Source organism: Mustela erminea, chromosome 6, assembly GCF_009829155.1.
Source record: "Mustela erminea isolate mMusErm1 chromosome 6, mMusErm1.Pri, whole genome shotgun sequence".
In the NCBI taxonomy this organism is placed as follows: domain Eukaryota; kingdom Metazoa; phylum Chordata; class Mammalia; order Carnivora; family Mustelidae; genus Mustela; species Mustela erminea.
This window is the reverse complement of record NC_045619.1, coordinates 119,814,393-119,838,283: the sequence shown is the minus strand read 5'-3', so window position 1 is coordinate 119,838,283 and position 23,891 is coordinate 119,814,393. Positions and strand designations below refer to the sequence as shown.

The window sequence follows — 23,891 nt, the reverse complement described above, 5'->3', positions numbered from 1 at the left end:
TTTGTTTTATCCATGTTCATAATTGCCCAAATGATTGAGCTATCATTTCCCCTTGAACATTGTTATATAAATGATATTTTAAGATACTGCTGCAGCTTAATTCATTAATTCACCAAGTATTTACAGAGGCTGTGCCAGGGTTTGTGCCAGATGCTGGGGATACGGTGATGAGTAAAGACAGACATTGTTCCTATCCTCACAAGGTTTATACGTGGGGGAAGGTGGGGGCATTCGTCCAGCACTCGTGCCAAGTACAAGACACTCTGCACATGGTCCTTGCCGTGAAGGACAGGTATGTCATGATGGAGCCGTTAAGAGTGGAGAAAGCTTCTCCTAGGACGGCCCTTGCAGATGTTTTGTCCTCTGTGACTGAAATTACAACCTGTGCTCTGCTTAGGGAGCCTCGAGCTAGGTGCAGGACAGCATCAGCCTGTACAGGCCGATGCCTCCTAATTCTTAGAAAGGTGTTACATAGGCCAGCAGCTACCCTAAGGTCAACTAACTTGAAAGCAAGCAACCCTGAAGGGAGATCTGAACTTTGCTAGGAGGTAACTAGCAAAGAGAGAAGGGACTATATGGGAAGGTTCTATGATCTGAAATTGAACAGTCAGGTGAGAGGAAGGGAAGCCAGGGTGACCAGAGTCAGGAGATCGGGGAGGAGCTGCTGAGAGGTATGGAGCAGGACCCTTGGCCATGAAGGGCTTGCAGGCCAATATAATCAACTTTGTCTTTATCCTGAAAACAATAAGAAGTCCCTGGTAGATTGCAGGAGTTTAAATAGATGGCCGTAGCTACATTGTTGCTTGTCTTGAGAATAATGGGAAATGGTTGGAGAGTTTTAAGCATGGAATGCTATGATCAGATCTGTGTTTTGAAAAGATCACTCTGGCCACTATGTGGAAAATGGATTAGAGTTGGCCAAAGTGAGGTATCTCCAAAGCCATTATAAAGTGATAAGTCTGTTATAAGTTTATAAGGTAAACTAACTATAAGGTTTAGTTAAAGACACTTGCTACTTAGAAAAGTTAATAGTACAGATTGAATAGGAGGAGAAATTAGAGAGATGCTTTGGAAGGAAAACGGGCCACCTAGCTAATGGGTTGGGTATGTGAGGGTGAGGGTAGGGAGGGGAGGGGAGGATGCCCAGCATAACTTTCTGACTTTTGCATTTGTGTGGGTATACGTGGGTCCCGTTCACTGAGATGAGAACAAATTTGGAGTGGAATGGAGACGGAAGACTATGAGTTTGCTTTTGGTTTTGTTGAATATGAAAATGTTTGAGATATACAAGGCTTTTCACATTAGTGTTTAGATATACGGGCTTCAGGTCTGAGAAGACATCTAGGCTAAAATACAAACCTCCATCACTTGTGTATTGGTAACAAGTAAAGCCATGGGTGTGGGTGGGATGCCTACAGAGAAGTGATGGAGAATATTCGCTGAATTTTGGCTGTAACATTAAGGATAAAGATAGAGTAGGCTATGAGAGAGGTGAATAGTTGAGTAAAGTTTTTCTTTTAAAATGGTAGACACCAGATCATATTAAAAAGCCAATGGAAGAGTATAAATATTGGGAGTCTGAAAAAGATGCTGGAGTAGGAGGACCCTAAGCTCCCCTTGTCCCACAGATACAACTAGAAAACACTCCCATCAGTGTCAATAGCCCAGAAAACAGCCCCAAGATTGGCAGAACAAATGCTATAACTAACTGTAGAGAAGAGACCATACTGAAGAAGGGAGGTAGGGCGGAGATGTGGTAGGGAGCTAACCAGACCCCCGGGCTGTCCTTGGGAGGGAAGGACACTGCAGGGCCAGAGAAGGGAGGGAAATAGGCTATCATGTCAGGGATTCCTCAGGGGGATGACAAATCCCTATGATATTGGCTTTGAAAACCAGAGGGACTGCCTTTCATGGGTTCTTATAACCAATGGGACTTAAAACCTGGAACTTTAAAAATCAATGAACTCGGCTCCGAGAGAACGAACCAGGCAAGAGGAAACTGAGTCCCTCTCTAAAGAGATAGCACAATAAACAGCCCCTGGGGAGATACAGCATAGAAGCTGTGGTTTGTAAAGTAACTGGGATCCACGGGAAGGAGAGTTGGCTACTAAACTCAGAGTGTGCACTGATGGAGCAGAGACAATTAGGGAACTTCTCCAGAAAGAAAGGAGCTGACAGGTGCCATTTCCTCCCAAGACCCCCAGCATAAACACGCCACCTTGCAGCGTGGTGGTGCTGCTAACACTCACTACAGAACTTGCTAACACTGTCAGCCTACCCTTTGCACTTCTGTCAATCTGTCCCCCTCCAGCCAGACCAGCCTCAGTCGCAGCTGCTGCAGGCCCCCTCCCACAGACCAGCAAAACACCTATTAATGCTTTGCCTCCTGCCCCCGTGCACTTTGAGGATCCATTCCTTTAATACTCTTGACCAGAAGACATCCAAAGTGGTGCCACCAGCCTGGCAGTGTGCCAGCAGCCTTGACAAGGGCCAGCAGCATTCCACAGTGGCTCCTGGCCTGGGGAGAGGAAAAGGTAACCACATGCACCTGTCAGACTGTGGCCCCAGAAGTGGGCAGACACCTGCTGTGGGGGACAGACACTGCTGTGCCCACCAGTGAGAGTTTCTCAGGCAACAACATGGCGGGGGGGGGGGGGCGGTTCAGTGATGCTGCATCTCTGGCAGATGCCTGGTCTGACTCCACTCAAGCCCAAGGCGGCCCCAGATTGGCCCACTAACAGCAGAGGGACCAAACCCTGCCCACAACAGGCAAAGAGAGTTACTGTGGATGCCTGGACTGAAGGAAAAGTAGCTCAGCCACAGCAACAGGGCACATATGACACACATAGGAGACACTTCTGAAGTGCCAGCTTCTCATGAACCGGTGACACTGCTGTGTTGAGCTTCTCTGTTTCATAAGGCCACTCCTTTCAAGAGCAGGAGATGTAGCTGACTTTCCTAGTACACACAAACAGACACAGAGATTTGGATGAAATGAGGAGACAGAGGATTATGTCCCAAATGGAAGAATGGGACAAATAGCACAGTACGAGACCTAAGCAAAATGGAGATAAATAATATGCCCAATGGAGAATTTAAAGTAGTAATGATACGGGGCACCTGGGTGGCTCAGTGGTTAAGCCTTTGCCTTCAGCTCGGGTCGTGATCCTGGCATCCCGGGATCGAGCCCCATATGGGGCTCTCTGCTCATCAGGGAGCCTGCATCCCCCCGCCCCTCTGCCTGCCTTTCTGCCTACTTGTGATCTCTCTGTCAATATATAAATAAAATCTTTAAAAAAAAAAAGACCTTTAAAGTAGTAATGATAAAGAGACACATGGAACTTGAGGAACGAGTGGAGGACAGCAATGACCCTTATCAAAAAGATAGAAAACATAAAAAGGAACCAATCAGAGATGAAGAACAATAAATCACATTAAAAATGCATGAAATGAAATAAATAATAGACTAGAGGAAGCAGAGGAACAGATCAGTGACTTGGAGGACAGAGCAATGGAAAGAAACCAAGCTGACAAGTGAGGGGGAAAAAGTAATGCAAAATGAAAAGACTTCAGGAATTCAGTGACACCATCAAGCATAATCACTTTCACATTAGAAGGGTCCCAGAAGAGAAAGAAAAGGGGGCAGAAAATTTATCTGAAGAAATAATAGCAGAAAACTTTCCAAATCTGGGGAAGGAAACAGAAATCCAGATCCAGGAGGTACAGGGAGTCCCCAGTAAAATCAATGGAAGGAGGTGCACACCAAGATGCATAAGTTATTAAAATGGCAAAAATAACATATCAATAGGCTGTTTGTGGTTCCGTACAAATTTTAGGATTGTTTGTCCTAGTTCTGTGAATATATCCTAACAATCCTAAAATTTGTATGGAACCACAAACAGCCCTGGTTAGCCATAGCAATCTTGAAAAAGAAAAGCAAAATGGAGGTATCACAATTCCAGATTTCAAGTTATACTACAAAACTGTAGAAATCAAAACAGTGTAGTACGGGCACAAAAATAGACACACAGGCCAATGGAACAGAATGGAGAGCCCAGAAATATACTCATGATTATACACTCAATTAATCTTCAACAAAGGAGGCAAGAATATCCAATGGGAAAAAGTCTCTTCAAAAAATGGTATTGAGGGCGCCTGAGTGGCTCAATGGGTTAAGCCACTGCCTTCGGCTCAGGTCATGATCTCAGGGTCCTGGGATCAAGTCCCACATCGGGCTCTCTGTTCCGCGGGGAGCCTGCTTCCTCCTCTCTCTCTCTCTCTCTGCCTGCCTCTCTGCCTACTTGTGATCTTTCTCTGTCAAATAAATAAATTCTTAATTTAAAAAGAAATGGTATTGAGAAAACTAAACAATTACATACCAAAAAATGAAATTGGAGGACTTTTGACACTATACACAAAAATATACTCAAAATGGATCATGGACCTAAATGTGAGACCTGAAACCATAAAATCCTAGAAGAGAGCTCAGGCAGTCATTTCTCTGACATTGGCCATGGCAACATTTTCTAGGTATGTCTCCTGAGGCAAGGGAAACAAAACCAAAAATAAGGTATTGCGACTATTTCAAAATAAAAATCTACATGGCAAAGGAAGCAATTAACAAAACTGGAAAACAACCTACTGAATGGGAAAAGATATTTGCAAATGATAAACCCAATAAAGAATAAGTATCTAAAATATATAAAGAACTTCCACAACTCAACACCAAAAAATAGATATTCCAATTAAAAGTGGTCAGAAAAGTTGAACAGACATTTCTTCAAAGACACATAGATGCTAAGAGACGCATGAAAAGATGCTCAGTGTCACTAATCATCAGGGAAATGAAAATCAAAACCACAATGAGATATCACTTCACACCTAGCAGAATGGCTATAATCACAACAGAAGAAGCAACAAATGTTGGCAAGGATGTAGAGAAAACGGTGTCCTGATGCACTTTTGGTGGGAATGCAAACTGGTGTAGCCACTGTGAAGGCTTCCTCTGAAAATTAAAAATAGAATTACCAAATGATCCCATTATTTCACTACTGGGTATTTACACAAAGAATACAAAAACACTAAATCAGAAAGGTACATGCACCCCCATGTTTATTTCAGCATTCATTACAACACCCTAATTATGGAAGCAGGCCAGCTGTGCATCAAGAGATGAATGGATAAAGAAGTGGTATATAACAATGGAATAATACTCAGCCATAAACAAGAATGAAATCTTGCCATTTGCCCCTCCATGGGTGGATCTAGAGAGTATATTACTCAGTGAAATAAGTGAATCATAGAAAGACAAATTCTATTATTTCATTCATATGTGGAATTTAAGAAACAAAACAAATGAACAAATTTAAAAAAGAGAAAAATCAAAACACAGACCCTGACTATAGAGAACAAAATGATGGTTATCAGAGGGGAAAGGGGGGGCAAGGGATGAGTGAAATATGTGAAAGGGATTAAGAGTACATTTCTTTTGACAAGCACTGAGTAATGAATAGAATTATTGTATCACTACGTTGTACACCTGAAACTAATATAACACTGGGTGTCAACTATACTGGAATTAAAATAAAAAATAAATTAATAAGAAACTACAAATTTTTTTTAAAAAAACCAATGGAAGAGATCTGGGAGATGGGTTTATGATAAAATTGTGTGTGAAATTACTGTTAAGCTTCGTTCATATATATAAATACAACTATGAACATCAAATAATTAACATTTCAGTCTTAAAATTATTTTGTAAATTGAAAAACTGTTTTATGCAGCAGATGGTTATAAAGTAAAGATTATGTGTGTTTAAAAAGATTTTCTTCTAATTCACTTGACTAGATAATCAATCTAATTCACTTGATTAGATACTTTTTTCCTTTCCTTAAGTTAAAATGTCAGATACTGATGATTTGCTGAAAACTAACCATATCAAGGAGATTTAGAAGCGTTGTCTGTGATAGGTAATGTCAAATTTTATTTAGGCTTAAGATTATAATGTATATTGAAGCAGCTAAAGGAAACAGATGAAGGCAGTGTGTACGTGGGAGGTGAGAAGCCGGTATTTAGATTTAAACCAGAGAAAATTGGCAAATTGTTCACAGTCATTTCAGGCAGTCACTGGGAAATATTTGTGGTCAGATTTGATAATTTTATTCCTTTTGGACTTCAAACAGAAAGACTGTGAATTATCACTAAATTCCCAAAGAATAATTTGGCTTTCAAACTAATATTAATATTAAATATTGGTTTCTTGAAATCCTTTCTCCAGTTTTCTCCCAAAAAGCATGAGATCACACTTGTCCCTTAGATGTCCATTATAAATATAGGAATGCATGGAAATTGTGGTGGAAAATTGCTGGCCATCTTCTGGTTATTTGACCACCCCAATATGATCGTATTTCAAGACTTTTAATAGTGACTTTATTTGGGAGATATTAGCCAGTTCTTAGCATATCATTGTTGGCAGCCATGGATTCCTTTTTCTTTTCTTTTCTTTTTTTTTTTCTAAAATTCTGGGTCTCACTGGACCTCATAGCCTCCCATTGTCCTAATTTATTCTCTATGTATACATTTTAGCATTAAAATTTTAGCATAACAAAGGGCTCAAAGGTTATGTAATTCCCTCTCTTACATAACTGATAGATTTCACAATCTATTAATTAAGTGATTTAGATTTAATCTGTATTTTGTGAGAACACAAAAAATTTTCTTAGAATGCCAAAGACGACCTTGGTTGTAATGAAATACCCTGAATACAAAACCACATGATTTGAGGGAAACCACTCACGCTCTCTGGGCCTCAGTTTCCCCACCTATAAGAAGTCATGTTTTGGCTAGGTGATCTCAGAATTAGATGATGTTTCTTCTAGCCACGATGTTCCAGATTAAAAATTTAACCCAGGGGCTCCTGGGTGGCTCAGTGGGCTAAACCTCTGCCTTCGGCTCAGGTCATGATCTCAGGGTCCTGGGATCGAGCAGGGAGCCCGCTTCCTCCTCTCTCTCTGCCTGCGTGTCTGTCTACTTGTGATCTCTGTCTGTCAAATAAATAAATAAAATCTTTAAAAAAATTTAATCCATAAATTTTGCCAACAGGTGTCTTTATTCAGATACTTTTCCCACTTGGAGATGGCGTATGTATTGTGAAGGCATTGGGAAGACAGATAAAATTATGTAGTTCATCTTTGGTTCTTCTGTCAGAATATAAAGTTCTATCCAGCTGTAACCAGCTTTACCTTGCAGTTTGGCAGGTGGGAAAATTCATCGTCAAAAATGCAAGCAATTCCATGATTATTTTCAGGGGAGGATATGTTATTCAGATTCTGCCCAAAGAGAGCCTGCCTCTTGCATTCATTCAGCTAATGTATTCATTTGTTTGAACACAGGTCAGGTGATCTCTGCCAGTATTGCCGATATCATTGCAAATTACTCATTCAAGGATATTCTAAGGAAATTGGCTCGAGAAAAACAGACGGACGTGGCTCCAGCTTCCTATGATGATAGTTACCTTGGTGAGAATTGTTGCTCAACCCACTCGTTGTTCTTAAAAGGCAAACATATTAAATGTAGATGCAAATTTTATTCCTCACTTATCTAATATTATTCTGCAACTTATGCAAATTTTCATTCTTTGCTAGCTTAGAATGGACTTTATTTTTGTCGAGCCATGTTATAAAAGTCTTTTCTTTAGATTTAGCCTACTTTATAGACTCTGTAACAGATTCTTTCTGCATATTCAACAACCATTTTTTAATTTTAAAAATGTCAATAAACTAGACTTAGGTGCATACATCCTTCACAGAATAAAACACTGGCCTCAGCCCCAAAGTCAATATCTTACTTACTGGAGGATTTTGATGGTTGCTTTTGTGTTTTGATTTAGGCTGTAGTATGCAGTTATGCAATCAAACACCAACCATCATAGTGTGTTGCACATAAAATATTTTGCCAATTGTAGAGAGTATGAGTTAGTGGAGCTGTCCAGCACTATAGGGGCAACATGCTAGCGGTCCTTTCCAGTTTTTAGAGCAACAACAAAAGACCTTCTAGTTGCTAGAATGTTGTCAAAATGTATTATATGCAAACCATACGACCTCATTGAACCTCTGTTCCTTCCCACTTTTGGCATTTTGATTGCTTGATAAATTAAGCAAAATGTAGTTATATTTTTTAACTCACCTCGCTTTAGAGGTAAGTGCAATTTGTGGAAAACCATCCTAAAGAAATTAGGAAACAGACCTTCTTGATGATAAGCAGTAGCAAAACCTGAGCAAAAAGGATACCTTTCAGAGCATCACCTCTGATCCTGATGAGTCAGCAACCCTAAAATGAGGTGGCCCCCATTTACACTTTAAGGTGGATTATGAAGCATCCTTCAGAATCAAAATTGTGCTGCCAGGCCTCAGAAGAAGCAGATTGATTATGCTTCCAGGATTTAGTACAGAACTGCTCATCTTGGCATCACTAATTTTTCCCTCTGCAGAACCCTAAACTTTTATGTTACGGTATTTGTTGAGATTTCTGAGCAAACAGTACTATGGTAATTCTTTTGTTTTTCTAGACATAGCTCATTTGTAAAGCCTTCAAGTGTGATTGGTTTTTCTTTTCTTTAACACAGGATATTCAGTTGCTGCTGGGGAATTTACTGGAGACTCTGAGCAAGGTGAGAGACATTATTGAATGTAAGGCATTTATAAAGCACGAGGAAAGATAAGGTGACCTAAAAAGCCCCTTTATAAATGTAATTTTCTTCACTACACAAAATGTATAAAAATGGAATCCCAGAATGTATATGATAACAATCTCTAGAAAAACAAACAAAATACACTTCAGCACAGCTTTTTAAGTCTCAAGAAATTCCGTAAGACTGAATATCCATCTTTATAAAATGTAGTTAAGCAACAAAACACAAGTACAGTAATCCTATGTTACGCATTAAAAAATAAGGTGATTAAATGGCCTACACAAAAGCTATGCTGTTAGTGAGAGATCAAATTTGAGAAATCAACATCTCCCATATTTAATTTAATTTCTGGGATCTCATGTTAGACATATCCATACTAAACTCCCTATGGACTCCAAAACAACATCTCCATGTTATTTCCTTTTCCCCTTTGGACATGCTCAAGCCCAAAATAATGGAATGAATTAACCCCTATTCTCATATATGCCCCTCACCTCTGTCCTCTATATCTTGAGAAGGCTGTCATCCCTGGTTTCAATCCACTGAGTCTGAAGCCACTCTAAATTCCAGTGGTGAAATGCTACTTTTTTTTTTTTTTTAGTATAATTTCAATTGTCGTCTCCTGCAGAATTCCTTCTTTCACTTCCTTCTGTAAACTCCTATCTCATCTCATCTCATTTCTCTCTCTCGTAAGGCGTTTAGCATTCACTTATTTGTCCAATATTTTTTGAGCACCTACTCTACGCCAGGCTCTGTGTTAAGTGCTGAACACACAGAGGTGAACAGATGGTCCTTGAACTGAGTGTATGGTCCTAGTGGGCCTGATAGGCATTAAAGAATAACCCAAAATACCTGATTAAAAATTGTAGTAGTGGGCGCCTAGGTGGCTCAGTGGGTTAAGTCTAAGCCTTCGGCTCAGGTCATGATCCTAGGGTCCTGGGATCGAGCCCCATATTGGTCTCTCTGCTTGGCGGGGCATCTGCTTCCCCCTCTCTCTCTCTGCCTGTCTCTCTGCCTACTTGTGTTCTCCGTGAAATAAATAAATAAAATAATTGTTAAAAATTGTAGTAAGTACTAGAATAAAGTTCTAAACATGAAATGAATCCAACCCTCATGACCTAATCACCTTTCAGAAACCCTGCCTCCTGAGACCATCACATTAGGGGTTAGGTTTCAATACTACAAATTTTGGGGGGGACACAAATATTCAGTCCATAGGAATACCTATCACATACAAGACTGGTATTGATTATTGAATGACTCAATCATCAATCAATCAGTATTTTCATCTTGTTTCATACGAACCTTAACTACTTTTTACTAATGTGTTTTAATGAACTCACAAAGCATTAAGAGTAAATGAAATGTGGCCATCCCTAGAAATCATTAGAGCTCTTTTAATTGTTTCACGTCAACAGGACCCACAAAGCAGAAATTCACAGAGAATAAAACACTTTATGCAGTGAGGTAGGGGTTGAAAGCAGGGTGTTTTTTTTTCTTTAAAAAAATTTTTCCTTGAAATATGAGCTAATTTTTAAAGGTCCTATCTTTCCATTTATTTTTTTCTTCAAGATATTAAAAGACAATCTATTGTGGTAGTTAAAAGCATGGACTTTGGACCCAGACCACTTGAGTTTCAACCCTGACTTTGCCACTTACCAGCTCCGTGACCTAGTTACCTGAATCTCAGTGCCTCTGTGTCTTAATTTCTAAAAGATGGTTGGTGGTAATGATGAAGGTGATGGCGATGATGATAATGATAAGGAATAATGATGATGATGATGATAGTATTATCTATATCATGGGATTCTTATGAGATTAAATAAACTAATCCTACATGTTCATGAAACAGTAGAATAATTCCTGATACATAACAAATGCCATTTAAATATTAGCTATAAGAAGGAAGAACTCTTGAATTAGGCACCATCAGGATAAAACTGAATTCCTAGTACCTTAGAAGAGTCAAATCTTATAATCACTCAGTGATTAAGCAAAGAAAACTGTAAAATATGCCAAGTGATTTTAAACAATATTAAACTCTTGGAAGTTTGCCCACCCAGTACAGCATTTAGTCCTGACCCATGGAAATTAATAGGGAGTTTACCCCAAAGATACAGATGCAGTGAAAAAAAGGGCCATGGGTACCCCAATGTTCATAGCAGCAATGGCCACCATTGCCAAAACGTGGAAAGAGCCAAGATGCCCTTGAACAGACGAATGGATAAAGAAGATGTGGTCCATACATACAAGGTTTATCATGAGTTACTGAAATGGATCTAAGAAGAGTCAGTTATTTTCCCTCCCAACTGAATATCTTTATATTTGAGTGATAGTTCTAACTCACCTTAAACTCCAATTTCCCCACCTTGATCATTTTTAAATAATTACGAACATTTTAAACCAACATTTACTTTTAATAATTCCTAGTGTTGTAACCATATGAGCCTGAAGACCCCAATGTTACTGACTGTGAGGGTTGTTGTCTTCTAAACGGAATTCTGATTGTTTATGGAATGCTTAGTAGTGGTTGTCATGTATTTCAAATGGGATAGTCGGTCTTTCTGGAATCAGTCAACTCCAGTATGTTGGATGGTGGTTTGCTGTTACATGCCAATTTAATTCATACTAAATAAAGATTATTGAAAACTGAGCAGTGTGCTAGCTACCAGTTCTGCCACCTTTCCCAGAAATCTGTTCAGATAGCTTAGTTTTTCTGAGCCTGGTTTATTCTTCAAGGACATGCTTCACTTTCCCTCCAATTGCTGTAGTTGAGCAATCCATGCTCCTGTGTAAAGTCAACCTCTACAGTTTACACCAGGCTCCATTCCCTCTCATGAATCAAAGAAGGAACTCCAGCCATTCCTAATTCTCTATCTCATATCATCAGTGTTTTCTTTTCTTTTTTTTTTTAAATCATTCCCATGAATATACAAGCATACTGTTATTTTTCACGTCTTAAAAACAAAATCTCTTTTTCCACTTCCCCCCTCCAGCAAGCCCCTATAGTCTCTGCTTCAAAAGAGCTGTCACTCTTCTCTGCCTGTATCTCTGTCTACCAGTTCCACTACCCCGCTCCTCTTAAAACCACTGCTCAGCTGAAACAGCTTCTGTCAAGCAAACAGAGGCTTCCATGCAGCTCATCTTCCTTAACCATTAGGAGCATTTGACAGACTTCATCATTACCTCCTCATTTCTTCATTCAAATATCCAGTACTGGCAGTTCCTTCTCCTTCTATTTTATTGATTCCCCTTTAATTTTCCTCATCTCATTGAAGTGTCCCAGGGTTAAATATTTGGACTGTTTCTTTCCTCTGAATTTTGGTAATCTCATCCTATCTCACTTATTTTTTCAGTTTATCCTGAATTACAGGTCCATGGTACTTCTCCAGATGATACTGAATTCTAGGTTCAGGGGTACATGTTCCAAGATCTAGAACCTCAAACTCAATACTCAACATCTCTATTTGAATAGCTGTCTCAAACTTACTGTGCTCATAAGCAAATGCCTGACCTCCTCCCCGAAACATGGCTTACCCTCCATCATCTCTAGGACAATGCCATGCTCCCAGTTGCTCAAGCTGAACACCTTGGAAGTCAGCCTTGGACTGCACTCTTTCTCTCACACCCCATCCATATTCAAGTCATGAGCAAATCCTACTAACTAAACTCTCAAAATATGACTGGAATCTGACCACTTCTCACTTTATGCACAGCTTCTACTCTGATGCAAGTCCCCCAACTCCATTGCAGTAGACTCCTACCCAGTCTCCCTGCTTCTACCCTTGCCCTCCTGTAGTCTGTTCTAAATTCAGCAACCAAAGTGGTCCTTCAGAAACAGAAGTCAAATTGTGTAACTTCTTTGATCCAGTGATTTTTCAACTCATTCTGTCTGAAATTCAAGTCTTCACAATGACCTGAGAGACTCCATTCATCAGGCTACTAGTTACTTTGACCTCATCTCCTACCCCTTTACATCTCATTTCCTCTCCTCCAGCCACTCTGGTCTCCTTACTGCTCTTTGAACATGCCAGAAACACTTCTACCTCAGGACCTTTGCACTTGCCATTCTTTCTGACTAGAACATACTTTTCCAACTTCTCCATAATATTTATAGCCTCACTTTCTTCAGTCTTTGCTCTAATGTCACTTTCTTGCCATATCCTTTCCTGCCAGTTGTGCCGTAGAAGTTATAAGTCCTTCCTCATCTCCCCCCAGCATTCTCTGTAGCAATTTACTATTTGTTTTCTCTCACTCACTACACTGATCCTCTTCAAATATGCCATTTCATTGACTCTTCTTTTTAAATTGACTGTCTCTTCCAACGAGAGTATAAGTTCTGTGAAAGTAGGGAATTTTGTCCATTTTGCTCACTACTGTATACTCCATTTGCCTATACATATTTATTTATTGAATGAATGGAATTACTACTGAAAAGTCTAACATAGAACCCCAAATGAAACTTCTTTGATTATTAATGCTAACAGCATGATCCCCCACCTCTTCTAGAACACTGCACACCAGATATAGTTGATGCTAGAACTTGTGCTGTACCTTTCAGGGCAGGAGGAGGGGAAGGGAAATTCAAATGGAAGTGATTCTCTTCCAGGTCCTTCCTATTTAAATTAAACTAAATTTTTAACCCCAATGAATCAGATGCTCTAGATTTGTAGAAATAAGAACTGAAAGATCTTTGATAATCAGCAATTCCAACTCCCACCAATTACAGGTGACTGGAAAAAATGGGGTTCAGTGACACATCCCAGGTATATGGCAGGCCCGAGAATAACACCATTATCTTCTGAATCTAGAGCCAGATAATAGTGCAATGAGTTATATGGACACATTCCCCCAGGTCTGCCTTTTCCATTTCTGTTCATGAAGCTTCCCTTTTGGGGGATGCTTAACTACCAGGTGACCCACTAATTCTGCTACCAGCAAACATTTCCAAGGGGACTTAATGTCATTTATGATGGTGCTTCTTTAGGTAACTGGAATTGTTTTAACATGTTACTGTGACAGAAGCTGTACTTTTTACACTAACACAAAAGACGTTGCCACAGGGGTGCCTGGGTGGCTCAGTGGATTGAAGACTCTGCCTTCGGCTCGGGTCGTGATCTCAGGGTCCTGGGATCGAGCCCCGCATGGGGCTCTCTGCTCAGCAGGGAGCCTGCTTCCTCTTCTCTCTCTCTGCCTGCCTCTCTGCCTACTTGTGATCTCTGTTGGGTAAATAAATAAAATCTTAAAAAAAAAAAAAAAAAAAAAAGACGTTGCCACAGTGAAAGCTGGAGAAGCCAGAGTAAGAGGTTTAGCCTACAAATCACACACAGAGCTGAGAAGCCAGGCTTTTGCTGTACAGGCAAAAACACATGGAGACCAGTGATGAAGACTGGTAAATCTCACAGTACAACTTTTGTTCTGTTTTCCATGGTCTGTAGTAGAAGCAAAAGCAAACACAAAACAGTGACTTCACACTTCCAGCTGCCCACATGATGGTTACTCCTGTAAAAGGCACTGTCTTTAATTGATGTGTTGGATAGCTTTAAAATATATGTAATCCCCCTCTCAATGGCTAATTTTATCCCCCAGAACTGGTTGCTGGCGTTCCAAGAGGAGCACAGAATTTTGGATATGTGAGTACAAAGAATACATTGTTGGATATTTTCTTAGAGATGCAAAGAAATGTTTCATTTCACTCAACTTTTGAATGGTTTAAAATGCCTTTTATTAGTGAGCCCCTACAGATCCATGCTTGTTTGCTTAATGAAAAGGAAGGAAAACAAGTGAAGCTGGATTTTTTTTTTTTCTGATCTGTGTATAGGACAAGCTACAGAGTTTGTGGGACCTGGTACAAAATGAAGATACAGATCCCTTTGTTCAAAATTATTAAGAATTTTAGGATCACAACAGCCGGGCATTAAACCAAGGGTGGGGCCTGATGGAGCATGGGGACCTTTGTGATGGTGCAGAGGTCACACCCACGAAGCCAGCACGATCCTTGGGCATCACCCAGGAATAATTGCAAAGGATACTGTTGCCGATGTGCTCAGCATTTTAATATGCCTCCAATGGTAGAAATGAGAAAATCAATTGTTATTGAACTTGTGTATTAGTTTCCTGAGATGGCTATGACAAATTACCACAAACTGGGTGGCTTAAAACAGCATACAATTATTTTCTCATAGTTCAGGAGACCAGAGTCTGAAATCCCAGTGTCAGACAAGGGACCTTTTTCATCTGTTCCAGCTTTAGGTGGTCACTGCCTTTTTTGGTATGTGAGCATGACTCCAATCTCTGCCTCTACCTCCAGATGGCCTTCTTCCATCTGTGCCTATGTAGGTCCTCTCCTCTCTGATGAGGACATCAGTCTTTGGATATAGGACCCACCCTAAATCCAGGATGATTTAATTTCAAGTTCCTTAATGTATTTCATCTAAAAAGACCCTATTTCTAAGTAAGGTCCCCACCTGAAATTCTGGGCAACGTGAACTTTGTAGGGATACTGTTCAGAATCATTATACCTACTGACCACAAAATTAGGAAATGAAAATCAAGAGACCTTCTGAAAAGAAAAGTTATATTTTAGACAACATTTATTTTTTTAAAAGTCTAGTGAATGTAATGTCTGCAGGTTTTAGGTTGGCTGAATGGAATTAAAAGTAATATTTTCGCTATGCGGTAACATTTAACATTTTCATTTTTTTCTCATTAACTTATATTTTGAGACTTTCATTAAATTTATTTAATGAAATAAATGTTATTATAAATGTTATAACAATATAACAATGTTATTATCCTTAAAAAATAAAATAAAATTTTTATTTTTTTGTAAAGAGCCATAATCATTAGTTTCTCATAATACCATAAACACAGAAATTAATTTAGAAAAAAAACCTGATTCGATCAATTAACTGGCCATCAGGTTAAATGCTCTCAGCATCCATTTGAATTCAATTTCTATTTTCCCTTTTCACATTAGAAAGCATTCGTTTTATCTGAAAGTATCACAGACTTAGCCATAAATAAAAGTTCAATTTGATTTTTTTAAAGATCATTCTTATGGGATTACATTTTTGTTTTACATAAAGCTAATTATTAACTACTCTTCTCCAAATTTGAAAATGACTTAAGCTGTAATTTAGAATGTTTTTTTTTCTCCAATTCTGTCAAATGATGTAACCTCTCTAATCTCTATGATTTCAGGTTTCAATCATTAACTCTACAGATATGACTTTTATTCAGAATTTCACTGGCGAACAGGTGAGGACCTTTTAATATCAAACAATGTCACTCAGTACTAATAGTACATTGCAATATTAACATCAATTATTCATTCATAAAATAAAAGTTCACTGAGGACTTACTATGTGCTGGAAACTGTTCTACATGCTGGAAATAAAACCGTGCATCAGACAGATAAGATCCCAGCTCTCATGCAGCGGTGTCACTAACTACTAGGTTCTGAGAACAATCCTGTTACGTTGTAGGCCCATGTGTAGTATGCCTGGTGGTGAGTTCCTACAAGAAGACACAGGCTTCTTTTCTCATAGGCCCCATTGTATCAGTCAGAATCAATGGGCCTGACTCCGTTCCTTACTGCAATTGGAGCCCTCTCCCCATCCCAGCATTATGTGGAGGTTGACCAACTATCTGGTTCTGGTTCCTTCTTCCCAGGGACTGGCTGAGGTCTTATGAATGAGGGAAGTGCCTGTCATTCTCCTAACCTAATGTGGGCTGAGATCATACTTTATCCACCACCCTGAGTTGTCCAGGGTATTGTGACCTTTTGAAATTTGTCACATTTCTTTAAACTGTAAATGTGGTATGACCATCTAAAGGAGCCAGTCATTAACTGAATCAGTTTCTCTGGGCAACCCACATTTTCTCCTAACCAGAAACCCACACTACTGAACTTCTAAGAAGCCTCACATTCAAATCTGGCCAAGTTACATCTTGACCTTCTGGATCATGGTTTAGGATCCTTGAATGCTCCACTCTTAGCTAGAGATGTAGATTTGGAATAGTATATTTATCTAGTAATTTTGATTGATAGAACTTTTTACTGAACACAGAGCATTTTTGACATTCCTCCCAAGCTGCAAAACTGGGGCTTTAGTCTATCTGTTACTCTGCAATTTTCAACAAAGCATTTAAAAATGTCCCCTATGATACTCTTGTGGTAAATATGGATAAGTAAGGCCGGGACAATAGTGAATTTAGATGAACTTACACATTTTGAGCTATTCTCAAGTAATGGTAATTAATGGCTTATTGAAAATCTGGCAAGACTTCTCTTTTGTCCAGATCTCTTTCACATTTTTATCATTAGAAACTCTTCAAGCATTATTAAATTTGGCCTTTCTATAACTTCTAGTCCTCCATACCACCTAGTTCTTCAGTCTTGAACCTCAGCAGTTAATGCATAAATGATGAAATTCCTCTGAGTGAAGGCCACAATGCCACACCAGAAATAAGAATTTCACTATATATGTTTGGAATATAGAAGAGAGGTGGGAGAACTGAATTACTATTGCACAGTTAACTCATGCCTTCATTCCCTCTGCAAAGAGCATTTGGCACCTGGTAACTGTATCTTAGTCTTCAGAATACTATAATAAAAGTGCAATAGATTGGGTAGCTAAAAAACCCAACTGTTTATTTCTAACAGTTCTGGAAGGCTAGGAAGCCCAGGATCAAAAGGTAGGCAGATTTGGACTTGAGAGTTGGACTTCTTGATTCATATAGGTAGCCATATTCTTGGGTCCTCGTGTGGTGGAGGAGGGCTAGTGAGCTCTCTGCGGTCTTTTTTTATAAGGGCACTAACTCCATTCATAAGGAGTTATGAAGTCATTACCTTCATTACCTAATCACTTCCCAAAGGCCTTACCTTCTAATACCATTATAGTGGGGGGTTAAGATCAATATTTGAATTGGAGGGAAAGAAGGGACACAAACATTTGTCTATAACAGCTATATATGTTTGGAATAGAGAAAAGAGGTGGGAGAACTTAATTATTGCTTAATTATTATTAACTCATGTATTCATTCCCTCTGCAAAGAGTATCTGGAACCTGGTACCCACTCTGAGCTAGACCCTGGTCAGGTAGTGCAGACAGAAGAGTGGACAACACAGACCAAAGCCTCTGCCTTCTGTGGAGGACACTTTCCAGTGGATTGTAGTCTGATTACATTAGAAGATGATGGGGGGCTAAGTGAGCTAAAGCACTGGATGCCAAAACATGGAAACAAAACATCTTGACAAGTTCAAACTATAGGCTGAATCTGAAAAGATGATAAAGTTTGAAAACATAGCTTGAAAAACAAAAAACTTAAGAGATAGAATGTGGCTCACAGTTATACTCAGAAGAGACTTAGAAACCTTAGTTGACAATGAGCTCAATATGAATTGATAGTGAGACCCGTTCCTGTGAAATTGAAGCCCTTTTTATGCTTCACTGATATAAAGAACCCAAAGCAAAGACTGTAAATCCTACTTAACTCTTCTCTGGGCGGTTCATGGGTATCATCTTTTCTTTGGTATCACATGCATTATCTCTACTAAAGAGAGGCCACAATGGTGAGCTAGATACAAATATTTTCTATGAAATTTCATATAGAAGTGGAATTTGATTTATTCCGTGAGGTTCAACATTGCAGAATTAAATAGGATGAAGGACTAGAAGGGCCAATTTTAGCAAAGAAAATTCGAACTGTGTCCACAAATTGAATGGGCTGATTGTTGAATATCCACAGAGGATAACCAAGCAGATGTCAGGGGTACTGAAGGGAAATTATGCATGGGGTCAGAATAAATGACTTTAAGACTCTGTCCATGTCCAGGAGCCCATGAATGTAATGCAGAAGTCTGTTGCGGTGAGATGCATCCTTCAGGAAAAAATGGAGAGAGGGCTATAAAAATTATTTTTGAACACAAACTATGTCATCTTATGGTATTCCTTTGCAGATGGCATCTTATTTTGGATATACGGTCACAGTGTCAGATGTTAACAATGACGGGTAAGTTTATAAGAACTTCCTCACTCACCATATGTTATATTCATCCACAAATATGTTGTATTTTTTTTTTTCCTTCATGAAATAGATCCTTCCATACTTCCTCAAGAAGATAGAGGCTCTCTTGTTTTAATTGTTTTTTGGTTCAGGGCAAGAGGATACATCTACTAAAGAATTCTGTCGTCCTATTTTATGTCTTTACAAAGGTTTTCCACATCTCCCGCTTCCAGAAAAGGACTGTTTTACTTACTTTTATCTTTAACATAATGAATTGAATAGTCCTTGACCATTTGAAATCCAAAGCCATTAAAGCTTTTGTTCATCTGTCTCTCTTTAGCCTTACTTAGCATGTGATACATTCATAAACCATTTGCACATCAATAAACATTTTTCTCCTGACATTGGTTTAATCAACATACTAGTATTGCCCATGGAGAAGATAAAATAATAACGTGAGCTTTTCAGAGTATGACAGTAAATTACAGTGGAGCTAGGACCAAATACCATGATAAACTATGGTTGTGTTTAAATCATTCCTTTAAAACAAGCTATTATTAAACCTCTCTTTGGTTCACTAAAACCACCCAACTGATAAGATAAAACAGACGATTAAATAAGAAAGCCAATACACGGAGGTAAACTGATTAGCCATCCAATATATATCATTGGAACACCTACTGTGTGTCAGCTGTTATTCTCAGTGCCCAGAATATAGTGACCAATAAGGCAAAATAGGTCTCTGCTCTCAGAGAGTTCACATTTTTATAGAAATCAAATACCTGCAGAATCCTGGTTACATTGCAGGATCTGGACGAAGCAAACACTTTATAGATACATCATCGGTAGACATTAGCTATGATTTACATATAGATAGAAATGTACTTAATATATTACGATGGCACAAGCCTGGAGGATAAATTTAAACTTTTTTGCACCTTTTAATATCTTTTTTTAAGATTTATTTATTTATTTATTTATTTGAGAGAGAGAGAGCATTGGGAGGGGTGGCGGAGAGCAGAGGAAAAGGGACAAACAGACTCTGTGATGAGTGTGGAGCTTGATGCAGGGCTCAATCCCATGACCCTGAGATCATAACCTGAGTTGAAATCAAGAGTCACACATCTAACTGACTTAGCTGCCCACAGGCCCCTGGAAAATATCTTCTTTTATTATCCTTCCATTCAGTATGTATTTCTTGAGCATCTACTATACACTAGCACTATTCTAGGTGCTGGGCTATAGCAAAGAACAGAATAGAGACCCCTATCCCCATAGAGATTCTATTAGAGGTGGGGAGTTGGGTACTACAGACAAAAAGTCAATATGTCAAGTAAAGCATATTCAGATGGTGATGAGCACCAGAAGGGAATGAAAAAATGGAAGGGCTGAAAGCAAGATGTCCTTCAGGAGGTAAACATGTAAGTAGACTCTGTTACATTCAGACAACAGAATATTGGTAGGTGCTAAAAAGAAAAGAGCTGTCAAGCATGAAAACACATGGAGAAAGCTTAATTGCATATTGGAAAGTGAAAGAAGCCAATCTGAGAAGGTTACAGACAATATGATTCTAACTATATGACATCCTGGAAAAGGCAACATCGTGGACACAGTAAATGGATCAGGGGTTGCCGGAGGCCAGTTGGGAGAGGAGGGATAAACAGACATAGGATTTTTAGGGGTGAAGCTGCTCTGTAAAACACTGCAATGGTGGATCCACGTACTTATACATTTGTCCAGTTCGGGGATGTCCATGGGTCACTGAAGTTTCATTGATCGTAACGCATGCACCATGCTGGTGGGAGATATTGAGAAAGAGGGAGGCTGTGCCTGTGGCGGCAAAGGTATATGGGAACTCTCTGTACTTTTTGCTGGAGGAGTGATCTGCAGGAAGTGGGGCCCATGGGGAAGAGATTCCTGGAGGTGGGAGCTGCTGGAAGCCCAAGGACATCAGAGGGGCTTGGAGAGGAGGCAGAGGGACGCAGGATCACAAAGGTCTGTGAGCCAGTGCAATTAAAAACGGTCTTACGCAGCACTACACGGGCTCTGCTATAGACAGAATGAGTGTTTCCAAGAAGGACACACCTCATGAACCACTGGACAACACGAAGCAAGGGAATGGCCAGCAACGCCAGAGGCAGGAAACTGTAGTGGCTGCACTCTGGAGATACTCTGAAAGTATATTTGAATGGCAATCTTATCTTGGAAGCAAGTCATTGAAAATTAAATTGCTTTCATCTCCAACTGAACTGTGAAAAGAAAGTAACGATTAGGACCACCCTTCACAATTTCCAACCTAGAGGGACTGATTTGTTCTCAGCACCTTTTAGCAGTCTACAAAAGAAGGCGGGGAGTGGGAGGGGTGGCTAAAGAAGTACTTTTGAGTCCAAAACAACGGGGCATGTTGTCCCAATGGAGGAAGTCTGCACTTTAGTAACAACAACAACAAAAATCCCATAATGGCCTTGGGAATATGCGCAGACACATTTTTTCCAACAGATGGTGACACAACAAATACAACCTCCCAGCACCGCCCCCACCCCCAGGGAGCCACACGCTGCTATGATTTCTAGGGCCCAGATGAACTCAGTGTGTGCCCTTCTTTTTCTTCACTCTGCATGAACTGAATCCTTCCAGTTTTCCCCCAGTTCAACACTATGCCCTGCAGGGCACTGCCTCCTTCCTGGAAACGCTGTTCATTCCAGTCCACAGCAAAGCTCTGTGACAACATTTATAGAACTTTTTTTTTTTTTTTTCCATGTTAAGAAAAGAGCAAGAACACTTGTGAGGAAAGGATCTCTTTGGTCTCCTGCTGATCAAAACAACATGGTAGTAAGAAACACAAGAATTTTTCAGGGGTAATTTGTTCTATCTTGATGTTCTTTAAAAAAAATTGCTATGACCATTCTTTCTTTTTTATTAGGCAGTATATTCTTTAATTCTTTAGATGCATCAAAAAAAGGACATCTGTTATCTTAATATTGCCATTCTTTTTTTTTTTTAAGATTTATTTATTTATTTGAGAGAGAGAGAGAAAGCAGGGGAAGGGGAAGAGGGAGAGAAAGGGGGAAAGAATCTCAAGCAGATTCCCCACTGAGCACGGAGCCTGCCACGGGACTCAATCCCATGACCCTAAGACGGTGACCTGAGCCGAAATCAAGAGTCGGGCACTTAACCAACTAGGCCAGCCCAGGAACCCCTTAATAAGACCATTCTTAACATGCCCATAGATTGTAAATCTGTATGTAATTTGTCGTTCTTAGTTACTGTAACACTATGGAAGTTCAAGGCCCTATTATAAATGAGTAAGCTAAGAGGCCGTTGAGAACCTTTCATCCCAAATACAGAAAGACAACTCACATGAAGTCTGAGATTGCAATAACAAAGATCTAATTTGCCACTAATCAGTCTTTGCAGCATTTGTGTTTCAAGAAAAATTACTTGATATTGTTAGCTTTCAAATAGACATCTTGTGTGTCTAGGTTTATTACTTGATCCCAAGATGGAGCTCTGAAAACCACCGTTTGTAGTGACAGTAGTGTCTTCACCTCCCTGGGCAGGTATTTGTCCCTGGAGAAGGTGCGGAAGAACCCATCAGGGCAGAGACATAAAATGTGTTCCTTCGGGGGGCGCCTGGGTGGCTCAGTGGGTTAAAGCCTCTGCCTTCAGCTCAGGTCATGATCCCGGGGTCCTGGGATCGAGCCCCTCATCAGGCTCTCTGCTCGGGAGAGCGCCTCCTTCCTCCTCTCTCTCTGCCTGCCTCTCTGCCTACTTGTGATCTCTGTCTGTCAAATAAATAAATAAATAAAATCTTAAAAAAAAAAAAAATGTGTTCCCTCGGAAATCTTAGTAGAACCAGAAAAGAAAGGCAGCAAATCAAATCATACGTGTGCTAGTGACTTTTCTCGAACTCCTATGATGGCTCCAAGTCAGAACACATGTGGCCTCATTTTGAGAAAGAGTGCTTTTGTCATTCTAACTTCTGACAAGACTTCTAGCAGAGATCCGAAAATTGGATGGGATTTACAGGAAACATGAATGTCTGTCTTCCCAAATTTTAGTCCTTTCAAGTGCAAAAATCTCTATTCTCCACTGAAACTATTGAAAAACCTAGTATTGGGGTGCCTGGGTGGCTCAGTCGTTCAGCATCTGCCTTTGGCTCAGGTCACTGTCCCAGGGTCCTGGGATCAAGCCCCACATCGGGCTCCTTGCTCCACGGGAAGCCAGCTTCTCCCTCTCCTACTCCCCCTGCTTGTGTTCCCTCTCTCACTGTCTCTCCATTCAAATAATAAAACCTTGAAAGGAAGAAGGAAGGAAGGAAGGAAGGAAGGCAGGCAGGAAGGCATGCCTAATATTGCCTTAAGCAATACAATTTTGTCAAGCATGATTAAAGACAGTGTTTTTTCCCTTCTCAGAGTGACTTCATGCGTAGTGTATGTCTAATAACATAGGATGACCCAAACTACAATCCAATGAAGCTATCTAAAATTCCTCTGCAAAGAAACTGAGACACAAAAGCTCAGCAACTTGCCTAAGCTTGCACACTAATTAGGCAAAGGTCTCGATTAGATCCCAGAACTTCTGCTGACTTACCCAACAGAATTTTTCTTGCTACCTACAGAGAACTCTATACTAAAGCTCTATAAAATAGCTGGCAGGAAAAATATATATAACTTCAGTGTCCAAGGATTTATAATCTATAAGAATTAGGAACTTTCAGTGTCATTGAGTAAAATGGCATGCCTCTCACTTTTAAAAAGCTGCGAAATTAGTGTATTTGTCACTGAAACAATCCATGACCTTTTTTATTTTTTAAAATAAATATCATATATGATTAATGTGTACGACATGATGTTTTGATATACATATGTGCAATGAAATGATCATTGTATTCAAGCTAATTAACATACTCATCTATGGGATCTATCTATTCAGCCAGCTGTGTGTTCCATTACATAGTCACCATATGTGTGTGTGTGTGCCTACTGTGTGCGTGTGTGTGTGTGTGTGTGTGTGTTGGTAACACCAGAGGTCTATTCTCTTAGCAAACTCCTAGTACACAATACAGTGTTACTGTCTGAAGTCACCATGCTACAAGAACTCTAGAAATCATACATCCTGTGTTATTCCAACTTTGTACCCTTTGACCGACATCTCCCTTTTGCCCTACCTCCCCACTTCTGATAACCAC

The 23,891-nt window shown here is 39.7% G+C and overlaps 1 protein-coding gene across 1 annotated transcript in view; it reads left to right on the top strand.

The window, feature by feature from the left end:
- Positions 1-23,891, top strand: part of ITGA8 (integrin subunit alpha 8) — a 173,171-nt gene that overhangs the window by 33,028 nt on the left and 116,252 nt on the right. Inside the window, exons 7-11 of the mRNA XM_032349497.1 lie at positions 7,392-7,517; positions 8,624-8,668; positions 14,279-14,322; positions 15,893-15,949; positions 18,654-18,706. Of these exons, the coding sequence (XP_032205388.1) occupies positions 7,392-7,517; positions 8,624-8,668; positions 14,279-14,322; positions 15,893-15,949; positions 18,654-18,706 (325 nt within the window). The remainder of the gene's footprint in view (positions 1-7,391; positions 7,518-8,623; positions 8,669-14,278; positions 14,323-15,892; positions 15,950-18,653; positions 18,707-23,891) is intronic.